Consider the following 14,857-nt stretch of genomic DNA (forward strand, 5'->3'; position numbering starts at 1 on the left):
TCTATTTGCTTCTTCTCTTTTACTTAAAAAACAAATATATGTAGAAAGATATTTCGAACAGTGATAGACGAAAAAAAAAGTAATTTCTAAGACTGCATAATGCATTATTGTTTAGTTATTATCGTATCGTTAGATATTCGAAAAAGTTCAGTTCTAAAAACATACGGTAAAATATAAAACAAATAAATTAGAGCATTTTATATTTTATGATTTTTTCCGGAGTTAAACGCGATAATCTTTAAGAAAATAGAAGGTTAACCTACTAAATGGTATCAACAAATACATTACATAATCCTAAATATAAGAGATTACAAGATTGACTTCCTTTATACTGTATATCAATAAACATTCTGCCATTTTGATGTCAAAAAAATATTTCAGAGAATAAGAATTCGAAAATTTATTTACATGCATGATATTACTTACCTCCAAATCCTGAAGTGTCTGAGTCCATCTGTAATTGGGCAAATCTGCTCCGTTTCCACTGTTAGGCCGAAGTTTGTTCTTTTCCTTCTCATCTTCTTCCTCATCTTCCATCTCTCCCTTTTTATCATTATGCGTAGTATCACCATTATGCGCATTATGATCATTAGGCTCATTATGATCATTAGGCGCATTATCACCACTTGGACCAGGAACAGCAAGTGATTCTTTTGCCGATTTCTGTAACCAGAACCACAGAGTGTAATGAAAAGAATTTCTTTAATATAACCTCAATTTTGCTAATCATAATTGCATACCTTATTGTCTATTTCTTCTTGTAACTTAACAGCCTGTTCATCAGTCAGTTCGACAATCTTTGACTCCGAGTAGAACTTTTCCTCCTTGGCCTTTTCTTCTTTCTTCCTCTTTTCTATTCTTTCTTTGCGGCGTCTCTCTTGCTCTGCACGCTCTGCCTTTTCACTAGCTGCCTTGTTAACAGCCGTAGTTTCGTGCTTCTTAAATTTACTCATAACAAGCTACAGTCAAATACCAAGATAGTAATGGGAATCATAAAATCCACAAGAAGTGATGAAATCATTTACAACATGACACAACATTGTTTAAAGTCATAGACGAAAAACAATTACCTTCTCTGCAGCTCCTTCCCCTCCTCCCGTATAGAAATCCGTTTTCCTCGCAAGAAAACTGAAGATTGTGTCTAGGAGCTACGAAGTAAACGATATTTCATTAATATTTGGAAAATTATTTTGAAAATAATGATGTTTCGTCAAGTGAAACATAACCTAAACTGGCGATGAAACAAGACTCACCTCTTGTACACCGCCTTCGTGCTGCTGAGCCATAGCCAGCAACATTCCATCGAATTTCTCCTCGTTCTTTGTCATTTTCCTTCAAGATTAGAAGAATATTTAATTAATATCAACGAATATATCACACGAAACGTTCGCTACTGACGTTGAAAACCAACGCACTTTGTTACCACGTTTTAATCAGAAACATCTCGAATTATCGACCAAACATAATTTTGAACGGTACACGTGACGCCCTCTAGTGTAGAATGCTGGTATTAAAGGAAATACATCGTTTTCCAATGATCTATAGATCATTTAATTCTGTACATCGACAAAACACAACCTTTTTCTAGAATAAATTAAAGAATTAATATAACTAAATATTATAAAAGATATATCTCTCTCGATGAAATTCAGATGAATTATGTAATTTACATATATGAAGCAGAAATTTCAAGTTTAATATTATTCGAAAGGAACCGGGTTTTTAAAAAAGAAATCGATGTTATATGGAATGACAATTCCTTACGATCGCTGATACGCAACATTCCTTGAATGATGCAATATAAGAGATATAACTTGCAAAACACTCAAGTCGTTCATCGTAGAACCCTTCACTTTCCTTGCAAGCGCGCCCGCGAATCGTTTTCAATTTGATGCAAACGATAATCTCTTACTTCGGCGTCAAAACGTTAATGGGTTTCGCGTAACGAGAACGAAATTATTAACTGACCTGACCGAAAATTTATGCAAGGCGAACGTTGTAAAAAAGTAGGTTAAAGAAGTGAAAACAGCGTCCTTCGGGCGCAAATACATCGCCCGTTACAATTATTGCAAACAAATATAATGTTTCTTGCACCAAGATGATTCATTAGCGAAAGCAAGTGGATCTTTAAAATATGTGGAATTCTTGACGGTGTAAAATGAATAATCGGACTCCATTAGAGAATTAAAAATTTCGATTGACTGGATTCGATCGACTTTCAGCACAGTTCATACGCTTTCCACACGTGTTGCTAATTAGGTTACAGTTTCTACTTCATCATCGCTGTATATATTTTTCTTAAAGTTATGAGGGAATGGCACACGATAGAACAAAAAGATTTCCAAAATTAATTACTCAGACACCGCCTAAAATTGGACCTGGAACTTACGATATATCGGACTTGCCAGAGCCTAAAAGGCATCTTGGTACTATAATTAAAAGTAATTCACGGTGTTTCAAAATCCTAAATTATGACATGAAATTATTTCCACAGCTGATTGCTATCCCTTTCTCTCTGGATCAAAAAGGAGAACTATTGCTATATCGAGAGATGCCGAACGATTACCAGGGCCTGGCACGTACAATATAAAAGAACCTCAACGACATATACCAGAACGTAGTTTCTAAAAATGAAATCTATCGAGATTGAGTTCAGCTAGGTCTTTGTAGTGAAAGAATGATAAATTACAGGGCGGAGTCAGCATCGATTTTACAGATGCTAGATTTAAGGAAAAGATACCCGAAGGACCGGGTCCAGTGGATTATCACGTAGCTACAGATTTAATTAAGTCACGAAAAATAAGATGTCATCCTGGCACCTGGAGAGGTCCTGCAGGAAAAGTAACACATTTATTTAGTTTCTAAACTTGTGTATTTTTGTATGTCTTGTGTATTGTGAATCTTGTATATCGTGTATTCATTTTATTTTGATAATAAATTGCAGCTATGGCTAACTCGACCTCCTCGTTCGATTATTCCAAATCCTACGTCAATTCCAGACAAAAATTACACGGCGTATAGTATCAACGAAAATGGAAGCTTAGTAAAGAATCCTCCCTTCAGAAAAAAAGCAACTTTCTTTTACAACGTCCCACGAGGAGTAAGAATCTCTGTATTTTCTTCCACAAGTTTACGACCCAAATAAAACAATTTGTAGAATAAAAAAAATATTCAAAAAGAAAATATATAATTCTTAGGAAACAAATGCCACCACATTGCTCTACAAAGGAAACTTTTGGAGCAGAATGACAGGGAGAATCGAGCTTCCACCCTCACTGACACCAGGTCCTGGAGATTACGAACACGAAGCGAAGAAAACAGCCGCGCAAGCACAAGATGAAAAAGTAAGAGAAGCGAAAAGGATAAGTTCTTGGCAGCCACGTTTCCTTGATACAATGTGCAGAAAAAAAACCCAAGAGGTAATATCATAAGGACATAAAATTATATTGAAGTATGTTTTTGAAATACTTCACCAATTGGTGATGTTTGCAGTACACTTTTATAGAATTTTAATTTTATAGAATTTTCAAATAAATATAGAATTTTCCAGCCCCAAATGCGTATAACGTAAAGGGCAATTTCGAGAAATTCTTCAAGATCGATTGCAAATGTGACCCTTACGTCACAGAACCACCCCCTTTTGGTCAAACTGCTAAGGTTCGGTTTTACAAAATAATTTTATCAGGGAATTTTCGAGTTATAGAAATATATATTTTATTACAGAGATTCGAAGATAAAGCGGAATCTAATATACCTGGTCCAGGTAAATACGATTCTCCTGTTCCAATCAAATGTACAGGCTCCATTTACCCTGCGCCATTTGGCACCTGTGTTGGTCGTTTTCCAAAAATTTCTGACGACACTGGGCCAGGTAAAACTGTTTTCCATTAAAAAATTTATTCACAATTATTTATTTATTATTATAAAATTTATTTTTTATTATTATTTCTGATATGTTTCCGACTCAGTCACTCGTCGAAATTGTTCTCATCTTATCGAGGAAGCACGTTTCTGTTTTAGGACCCAGCGATTACCATTCGAAAGTCGGCAACTTGGCATACGAGTCAGAGAGGCGTTACCGGTACGCTTATTTAAGACAACTGCAGCCACGGATTTACCTCGAGACATTTTGCTACCCAAACGAAGAGGATTATAATAATGCGTGTTCTTCAGAGAAAACTGAAGAAAAGAAGAGTGCTGTTTATCATGCTGCTTTCAAATCTAAAACAGAGAGATTCCCTAAAATCGAAAAGGTAAAGATTCTCTATTTTCTAAGTCTTCCTAACTTCGTCCGCTAATATAACTCGTAACAAAATAGTTACACAATGATAATTACAAAACTATGACAATCGTGAAAGAAACTCAGTAAATAGTATCATATTGAATCTAAACCAAACCATGTCAGATTTAATCCAGTCCTTTCTGTACTCAACGCGATAGCGAACATAGATGTCACCACCATTACATTCACTCAGCCAAACCACGTGAACTGTCAAAACCAAATTCCCCAAACAATTATGATATTAAAAAATACTCAACAACACCTACTAAACCGACATCCTTCTTCATAAACCGTCCCCAACCATCTCTAAGAAAAAAATGAACAAAAGGGGAAACCAACAACCCTTCCAAGAAACTCTACCATAACTCACCCTCCACCCACGTGTCGTCGCCATCGAAAAAGAAGACCAAAACTCCCTTTATCAAAGCTGAGTCAGACATCAGAAAGGACCAAGCACTTTCAGATTGAAAATGTTAACCAGGAACGGAGCAATTGCTTTAATGAGATCGTAGTGTGCGCTTCGATAGCGAGTAGTCACAATAAGTCTGCGGTCAGACCAGATTCAGGGGATTCTTTCGTTCGTTGCCGGAAATCCATGAACCAGCCAAGGTCCAGGTAATCCTCGAAGCGCAAGGTAATCAGGAGAGGTCGAGGTGAAATTAATGGCGGTGGATCGAAGCGATGCATCTGTACCCGGGGCGGTTCGAGACCAGGATCCAATTTGCCCGTTAATCGAGAGACCGTCGAATGCTGGTACGACGGTGTAGCCGCAGATAGGCCAAGATAGGACGGGACATAGCCGGAACAACGCGTGTTCCTGCCTCTGTCGCAACCGTCTCCTTTGAAGTAGCCGCGTTCCTCCACACTGAAAGGTGGAATCCTTCTGTGAGCCTCGCCTTTTGAGCGGCACGAAGTTCGCGTTTGACAGGTTGACACGCAGAAATTTCATTAAATACCGTTTTTCGAAGCCACTATGCGCTCGGATCGAAGAAGTAGCTTGCGGTTTCCGGTCCGTCCACTTGGCTCGCAATTACGTTTAGAGGAAGTATCGGACTGAGATTAGAATCTCCACGATCGCACCTGCAAATTCGTGGAATTTAACGAGACACAAAGAGCGATACGAAGAACGATACTGCCGATAATTTTCTTTCATTTATTTATTTTTTATATTTGATAGAACTAGCAAGTCCACTATATAAAGAAATTTTCAACATTTTTTTTGACATACGAAGATTTATGTTACGTGTGGATGTGTCTATAGGACTTAACAACTTCACGATCAAACCTTACGAATTTATAATGATCGAAAGAGATGATAGATGTGGTAAAAAGGAAAAAATTATTTTAACAATTAAATTACTGAACTTATTATAATATTGGATTTATGGGTTTGTTACAATTTACTCTTTTAAACGAAATAATAATTCTTAGGTGTTTTGATAGGTTCCCTAATGATTTTTCACGCTTGCTTCAACTTTTCTAACTATTCTAATATTCTTGGATGAGAATGTATATGCGCAATACGCATCATAGTATTCGACAAACAGATCGGAGGAATTTACGCTAAATTTTAATAAATTCCGCGTGAATCTCGATAAAAGTGGATTTTGGAAGGGAAACAGGTTCGTTTTATACGGACCAGAAGTTATATGTCGCTTTTGTCGTACGAGATTATCGCGACAGGGCGATAAAACGCAGGAAGAAGGTGTCATCGCGAATTCTTACGATCGTCGGATAAGGATGTCGGAATGGAAGGAGGATGACGATGTCGTTGAGATTCAGGGACGACGGTATTTACATAACGTAGGGAAGCGTCGTAACTCGACAGCGACGGAAATGACGTTCTGCCACACTCTGCAGGTCATTTCCACGTAGAGGCGCGTGGCCGACGTAGCCCAGAGAAATCACTTCCGGCTCGTTGAGCCGGAAATTCGAGCCAATCCCTGGCCTGGTATGTCGACCCACCCTCGAAACGCGGAACGTCGCTAGTATCGACCTTTAGTATTCATTTCTGAATCTCGAGAGATCGTTCGTTGTCGCCCGATCGAATTATCGTGAAGAAGACCGACGGTGCTTAATTGACGAACACTGATCAAATACTGGCGGGAAATGAATTTATGCTTGGTGATTCAAGTGTAATCGATTATGGGGCAATGGTAAAGATAACTCAACGAATGGAACGAAGAAATGCCAGCTTTCGCGAGCAAATGCCCGTGAAAACCTTTACATTATCGGACGATTATCGGGAAATTCTTCTATTCTATATTTCTGTACCTTTCAAACGAACGATACTTCTGGATGAATTATTGAGAGTTGATCTCTTTATACGTATATATATATATGTCCTCCTGTAGATGAAGATGGAATAGCATTCGAAACGATGTGACTTACATATAAATCTAATCGACACCCTTCCTGACTCCAAAAATCACGGACCCTTATTATTCAATATTTATAGACAGCTCCCGATTCCGGCGCTTACGAGGTCTTAACGGCTTTCAAGGCAAATCGTGATAAATGTGATTTCCTCTGTCCCCGATTAGCTCCTCCCTTCGGGACTCGCAGCAAACGACTGCCGAAGAGTCCGCGTGACATCAAAGATACGCCAGGTATATACATCAAATCAATGTCGAAAATTCTAACAAAATTATTTTTAGCCCATTAAGAACCAAGCAACGAAACAACGTTCGAAAGTTGTCTAAATTTTGCAAACATTACTAAAACATAATTAGGGAAACGTAAATTATTGTCTTGTCAAGTAAGAATGAAATGTATCGGGATAATAGAATTCATTGGTACTTAATGAGATGACCATTAAATCTATTATTGCGACAATTATACAAATATAATTTTTACCAGATCCAACCTATTATAACGTGATCACTGATATATCAAAAAACGTGAAGGGTGGTGTAATTCCAGAATCTGAGAAGATCGCAGAAATTTCATTCAGTCCGCCACCAACTCGCTACTGCGTAAGTTTTGATCTCTATATCAACGAAACTAACGGTATCGAATTATCGTAGCGTGTAGAAATGAAAACGATCGTCCTGTGGACGATTTCGAGGCCGTTGTTTTCATGGAACGACAGCGTAACAACGAAACGAAAATCGAAACGGCGCAGCGGCCGGCGGATGGCTCGCGTATTTTCACGTCGAAATTTCTATTCCGTTCTGTCGGTTCACGTATACGGTATTTACTTTGTTGTCACGGTCCAGGATATTGCGTGCTCGGTGCGCGCGCGGGAATAATACCGGATACTTCAGATGGTGATGTATGAGCCGCGCGTTACGAGATGGTTAGATGGGCCAGCGTCGGTCCGTATTACCTCTGTCCGACGTGGTTCCACCGTGCACGAAGCGGGGTTCGTAAATAGCCCGAATTGAAACGGAAGTCCTTCTTTTTCCCCCGTTGGACGTCTTTCGCGCGCAACCAACCTGCGAGATGAATGTGTCGAGGGAATGGAAGTTCCGTGAATGTAAAGTTTGGAATTGTATCGTGTGCTGCTTGTCTGCCACGTCTTCTTTTAAAGGATAGAAAAATATGTTTCAGGTTCTATATATGTAATACACCTGGTGAGTAATGCAGCTTCTTCAGTTCGTATGCTGGCAGACAAAAATTTTAAATCACTTTCTCAGTTTTATTTATCACGTCACGTCGCGACAATGTGTGTAGTGATACGAGAATTAATTGAAACATTTGAATGAAATGAACAGTCGCTTTTATGAAATTTTTAATATTTTCAATGGTAACAACGTAAAGTGCTAAATGTATCAAAAACGTTTAAACATATTTCCAATGTTTTTATGTTTTAATATGTATATATATTCAAATATAACGCGCAAAAGTAAGCGACCGGCTTGACGCTGCAGACAAAACAAAATTTGCATAGCGATCGATATGTTAAATTTGCTGTTCCTTGTTTATGAAATTCAGCTCCGAAAATAATTGTATCGCCTACAGAATAATCCAATAATTTAATTTGATAAAAAGACGCAGTTAATACTACTATCAGAGATTTTATTCTTTCAATGAATATCATCTTACAGATTCATCCTTACCTTTCGTCCTCCATTCTGAAAAAATCGTTCAACGTCTCTTTGGGTAAACCGAAACTTATCAGAAATTGGATGAAACAAGAGGAAAGAAAGGAAGAGCCTCATTGTGTCTGCAAGAGGAAGAAGCTTCGTTGGTTTGCTTCTCCCATACATCGGCAGAAAAAATGTCACACGTTTGTTTTCTGATGAAAGACTACCTTCGTTTTATAAAGAACTGATTCTGTTACTTTCATAAAATCTTACAAAAATCTACCCAGTTTGCTACCAACAAATATACACTTCGCTTTTCTATGAAATTCGAGATTTTTATTTTCCCTGCAGAAAACAATTTATATATTTTTTTCACAAATACGAAGCACAGCCTCTCTGCTCTTCAACGCGTATTTTAATAATGTCGCTGCAGCAAATGTCCTCCAGTTTATTCGTTAATGTACAATTATTACGTCCACGTCCGCTGCGGATGACACGTGACCAACAGTCATCGAGCAGAAATTTCCAAGCGTGTAAATCAAACGCAACGTGACTCTCGCGGATAATAGATTCCCCGAAGATCTTCACGGTGAAGCGCGTTCAAGTCGAGGACGCTTGGGACGCGAGAATCGTCGACAACTCGGCGAAAAATCATGCGGATGAACGAAATATAGAATTTCAATTGTAATATCGCGTTGATGTCGTGGATTTTATGAATCGCATCTCACCCCGTGTCGCGTGTCATCGACGTAAATTATTCGACGACGCTTGCAAAAACGTTGATCGACACCGGCCAAATTTATTCGATTTCCATGTGTAATAATATCACGACGCACATACACGAAGCGAAATCATTGTAGATGATGTGATATAACCCCTATGAATCTAAATACGACAGGAAGTAACGTCGATACATAGGTGTCTACGAATTTGCATAACAAATTTAAAGAGGATTTTTGATCCGCCAATGATATCCCAATCGATCCCGCGATATATTATTAAAATGAGATACAAAATACTTTTTAAAATACAAAATAGGGAATTTGTGAAATTAGCGTGAAATATTCTGCATGCAAAACTCTCGTCGTAAAGATATTATGATTAATAGGGTAATACTAACGTTATAGATTGATAGAGTCGGTTATGAATACTTGGACATTGAACCCGCCGGATTATGAGCCAAGTATCGGACGTAAATGGAGCGATACATTATCATCATAACGTATACGAAACACTAAAAGCCAAGCCAAGAAGCGTTGAGGTTCGAACGTGCTTGCTCTGGACTTTGATCGATCACTGTGAATGGAAACTCGGTTACTCGTACATTACCTTCCCTTATAGTTTCCTCAAAGAGCTTCTTACGCCAGTTCTGAAATGCAAAACCTGCTTCTTGAAATTCTATACACAAAACCATATTGTAATCCTGTAATTCCATATTGTAAAGATCTAATAAAGATATCCTTACAACATCACAAACTAAGATATTACAACATCCTTACAAACATCACACACAATATCATAGAAGTTTAATCTAGAGTAATTTTCAAGTCATAAATTTCGAATAAAATCCCAAACTATAATCGAAAATAATTTTCAATAATTTTCAAATATACCGCAACTGCCGATATTTATAAATTACACGTCAATATAATTTAATTTCTATCGCATTGGTTACGCCGTCATATCTGACAATAGGCCCGTCCGTTTCTCCTTACGCGCTTTAATACGCATAGTCGATGACAAGGACAATATTTGCGGCGGTTTAGCATTTAAAATCAACGTCGACGAGAAAAAGTCGTAAGCCGGTGTTATTTCAACGCGTTATCCATCGCCTATTTCGTTTTCTGCCATCGTTGTCGGGTAATAAATACTTTAATTGCAAGGGGGAGAGTTTCTTCTTTTATCTGCGCGTGGAGCTCCCTTCGGCGAAGAGAATCCTTCGAGGGTATTTAAAGTCTCGTAGTTACTTTCGTAATTACTCTTCGTTTCACTCGGTACACCGGCAAACAGATGGAAAATGATAAAAAAAGAATAGAAGGAGAAAAGAAAAAGAGAAAAGAGAAGAGAGAAATGAAAGGTAGAAACGAAAACGAAGATCCACCGTAGTTATAATACCTTTTCTCTCCCTCTGGGACTTGAATATTTATGTACTGGATGTTCTCACTGACGTATGCAATCTTCGGGAAGATCGTATAAAAAGCGCGCTCCGTTTCGGTCCCTTATCATCTATTTGCATTCTTTGTTTCGATGATATAATTTATGAACGGCCGGGAAGCGATGTCCGGTCGTTGTTTTATTTTTAACGTAAACTTGGTCCGTGTCGTTAATCCCATATTTGTTTTAATTACTGGTAAGGCGCGCTAAAAACATCGTTGTCAGTCCAGCGGCCGAAATTGAATAATGCTGGTTAAAATGTTTGTCAAATACTTTAATCGTGTTAAAGGAACGATAAATAATAGATCGTAATGCAAAAATGATGCATTTACCCTGTCTGCTGATTAATTACATAGCGAACATATTTTTGAAAATAAATCATTTCAACTATGATAACTCTTTGTTACATGTTATTTTGTGAAATTCAATTGAAAAATAAAACTTTCATTCTAAAAACGTAATATTGAAATGCTTTTCAGAGATGCAATGAATAATTTTAAATGCAATCTAAAAATGTTTTTACTCTTCTGTTCACTGATTAATTAGTAGAGATATTCCTGGAATAAAGTTATTGCAATAGCAAGAAGGTTTTGCTGCACGTCATCTTATATTGAGTCACATTTAAAATTGGAATTATACTTTATTCTTTCAAGAAGAAAATCTTGAAAGACCTTTTTATCGCTTTAGATAGAAGGACTGTGATAAATCAAGACAGTAAAGCAATTAAATGCTTCATTCCCGATGTAAGGCGATTACAACGGTTTAAATCCAATTTGACAGACTTCTCTCTCAATCTCTCGGGCGTCTTTTTTCTGTTTTTATACTTTTCATAAAGTACGTTCTCGGCTTCGTTTTTACACTCAAGACAATCGCACGAAAACATTCATGTTCGAGGATTCGCATATTTGCGCTACGGTCGTTCGGTCTTTTTTATTGTTTGAGAATACACCGCGGACGCCCGGGAAATTCTTACGACGTTTAAACAACGGTTACACGAGTGTAAACGTAGACGTTGACAAAAACTATTCACCATCAGTCATATGTAAATCTTGAACAATCTAAAAGACATCTTTCTACATAACTTTCAAATCTCAGGAAACAAGACCGCACAAATTTCTGTAACCACTTTATAGAAGTTGTAGTCCATTAACAATTACCAAAACTTCCAAAACGGTATAGCCAAGAATATAACGAACGTAGATTTTGACAAAATTGTTCGTCGAAAGTAATGCACAACGTTAGACCAAATACATAAATCACACTCAAATCACATGAAACGATAACGTACAAATTTATCAAATCGTCCTGTGAATTCCCCAAACTGAAATGTAGATGTGGACAAAACGATTCATCGTGAATAGTAGCCAACACTTGAACAGATACAGAACAAACGCCTTCTTGAATCTCACAAAACAAAATAATACTACCTGCAGAATATTTTCTAACTATATCCAGAAAGAGAAAGAATGGCAATTCGTTTAAATTAATCAAGATCCACAAAGAATTCCTAAAACACGATCAACTGTCAAACTCTCGGAGCGAGAATAATTCGAACCCATAAACTTCTCTCTACGGGACCCTCGGTCGTCTTTCTGAACCAGTAATCGGAGAAGCCCAGCATTCTTCTCTTGCTCGCAGCATCACGTGCCGACGTGTGTATCAGCGCCGCAAAATGTAGCGTCGACGTCGGCGTATCATCGTCGCCGACGTATCGTAGCCGCTAATTTCCTCGCGGAATCGTCACACTCCGCTTGTCACCGCGTCCGGGAAGCAATTCCGTGAATTCTTGCCTCGGAGGAATGTTCCCTTTGATCGTAGCTTTGCGAGCATTGCTCTTAACAAGAGGCAACGTATAACTCGCCGGTCCCGATTCTCCCGTTATAGCTACGTGCTCTCCTTTGAAACACCTTCCTCCTTAGAGCAACCGAGGCGAAACACGACATTTATCAAAAATTCCGGTCGTACGGGCGCGATTGTCTTGCCGCGTATCGCCGAGCGCCATGCCGTCGCGTCGCCTGAATCGAGCGTAGTCTCACGCTTCGGCTCTTGCGACCAACGGCGATTGACGCGGGTCATTTTGCGGTCGAGCAACACAATGTAGCCTGGCAGTGAATCTTGTTGACGCGAGCACGAGATGTCATCTCGTGACCAAACGGCCGCGAACCCTGCCACATCGTGTACTTTGGAAATTGCGTCTTTGTTGGAGGTTCGTGTTATGTGGGGTTGTTACGGAAGATGTTTGTGAAGTAGTAATATTGCTAGAATTTTTCGGCTGATAATAATATGATAATTATAAATAAATATTGATAATCGGAGATAAAATGTAAACCATTGTATGGTAAAAATAAAAATTTAGAACCGCTTGTTCAATCATCACGGTCGAGCAATATTACAGAACACTTTAATTATAGAATTATCATATTCACAGTTTCTTAATAAATACGAAGATCGGCGTAATTCTTCATTTACTTTTGATAAAATATGATCTACATTTCCGGAAGGAACATATTAATATTTGAATATCATCATGGGATTAAATTCGAAGAACATAAGCCAAGTAAAAGAGAGAATTATAAACATTTTATAAACATGTTCAACTGAGAACGAACATGCGAGGCAGGAGCACGTCTTCGTTTAAAATTATGCACACGTCAAATACAAAATTTTTGTTCTCAAGAATCGTAATAAGGGGATCGATGTAAATGGTGATTTTCATAATTCTATGACAGTAGCATGTACGTGGATGGCGAACAGAAGCGCATCCAGGCCATGTAGACTCCTTGTGAACAATTTCGACAGGATCGACACGATATCGGAGAGGACTGTTAATCGGCGGATCTCCAGTCGGCGTTGATAATGTGGCGGGACTCGCAACGAGGACGACATTACCGTCGCAACCCCACATCGGACAGGACCAAGGGTATCAATCAGTGGTACATGAAAGGGGCGCGGTTCGGCCACGTCTGTCGTCGGATCTCGCATTGTCTGGCTGCGACAGATAGACAGAAGCGACGCGAACTTCCGACGTATCTCTATCTGATGACGCCTCTGCGCCACTGGAAACGCCGTCACGTTACTTTGTTCGCGATCCCCTTCGTCGACGCCTCCAACGTGGGGTGTTAATAAATTTTCCAAGGCCTGACACACCGACTCGCCGGATTTCAGAGGAAAACGCTCTACCTCGATTATGTATATACCTACAGAATTTCCCCGGTCGACCATTGCATTCCGCGTTTTATAGAAATTAGAACGTCACTACTAGGCCTTTCTGCTGATTCAACTCTCGAGCTTTGTTCGCGAAAGAGTTTCGAGACTCCGTTTTCTCTTCCGTGCCGTTCGACGAACTACAACCAAAAGGATTGTCAGAGGAACAGACGTTCGCAGAAGAGAAACCGAGAGATTGGAAAATTTCCATGGCGAACTTTCGAAGTCTCCTCGCTTCGTAAACAATGTCGCGATTCGAACGTTTTAATCTGATGATTCCAAAGAGGACGAAGGATGCTATTATAGGGAACATTCAGAGGCGCAGACGAGCTACGGAATTATTTGTTTCTTCCGATTTAACGTAGATGTCACTGAGAACAAAGGGAGGGAAGATGTTCCTGGGAGAGACAGGATCCTTTCTCGTCGAAAAGCTTGGCCCCTGCAAAAGCAACCGGCTGCACCGTGGAAAACAAAGGGCCTTTCCATCTGGGTGTTCTTATTTTTTGTGTTGTCTGTTCAAGTATATGTGAGCACAGGCGCGCATGTATGGAACAGTCGCTCGCGAAAACCTATTGTTCGGTCGCATGGCTACGGACGCGAACGAAAATTCACCGTAGGGAAAACGAACAAGCTAACGTCCGGCGATAGAAGTAGCCGTAACGGTACCTCTGACTTCTTTATTCGCTTTCAGAATGGAGACACTCGACTCCTTGAGACGCACCACCTGACGAGAAGCTTCCGCCACTGGGCCACGTCTCTCTGTCCTATGCGTCGCGACCGGCGACTTGACCTCGCGAGCACGTCTCGAGCTGCATTTCGTCTGCATTCTCGAGTCAACATCAGGTTGCCGTCTCGTCACGAAATAACAGTAGGCACGCGTTTGCTTGGCATTGCTCTACGCTACAGTTACTCCGTGACAAGTGGACAATGCACTCAGAGCTGTATTAACGTCTATGGAACGTGAAGGTTACTTCTAGTCGAATCACGTTCCACGCACAGTTTCATTTTTAATAAACTTGAGAGACACGAGCGCGTTTTAATAATAAAGTTTATCGACCGTTAATAATTTGCACTTTTTTATACCGTATGTTTTATATGCATTTCATATTCTTATTATTTTATCAAACATCTTGATTCGAATTTAATGACATAAATATCAATAGTAGTATATGCGAGTTCAATAAATTTT

The 14,857-nt window shown here is 39.1% G+C and overlaps 2 protein-coding genes across 2 annotated transcripts in view; one reads left to right on the top strand and one right to left on the bottom strand.

The window, feature by feature from the left end:
- Positions 1-1,445, bottom strand: part of LOC100642576 (nuclear migration protein nudC) — a 103,149-nt gene extending 101,704 nt beyond the window's left edge. The window contains exons 1-4 of the mRNA XM_012312527.3: positions 1,254-1,445; positions 1,071-1,148; positions 741-959; positions 427-663 (exon numbers count right to left, since the gene is read on the bottom strand). Of these exons, the coding sequence (XP_012167917.1) occupies positions 427-663; positions 741-959; positions 1,071-1,148; positions 1,254-1,328 (609 nt within the window). The 5' untranslated portion in view covers positions 1,329-1,445. The remainder of the gene's footprint in view (positions 1-426; positions 664-740; positions 960-1,070; positions 1,149-1,253) is intronic.
- An 869-nt stretch (positions 1,446-2,314) lies between these two features.
- Positions 2,315-9,488, top strand: LOC105666171 (sperm-tail PG-rich repeat-containing protein 2-like). The gene is made up of 11 exons (XM_012313042.2): positions 2,315-2,426; positions 2,495-2,617; positions 2,717-2,841; positions 2,945-3,100; positions 3,198-3,419; positions 3,541-3,657; positions 3,724-3,871; positions 4,021-4,253; positions 6,741-6,891; positions 7,142-7,257; positions 9,438-9,488. The coding sequence occupies exons 1-11, from the start codon at positions 2,315-2,317 to the stop codon at positions 9,486-9,488; spliced, it is 1,554 nt and encodes a 517-aa protein (XP_012168432.2).
- The last annotated feature ends 5,369 nt before the right edge of the window (positions 9,489-14,857 follow it).

The sequence above is a fragment of the Bombus terrestris genome, chromosome 10, assembly GCF_910591885.1.
Source record: "Bombus terrestris chromosome 10, iyBomTerr1.2, whole genome shotgun sequence".
Classification (NCBI taxonomy): Eukaryota; Metazoa; Arthropoda; class Insecta; order Hymenoptera; family Apidae; genus Bombus; species Bombus terrestris.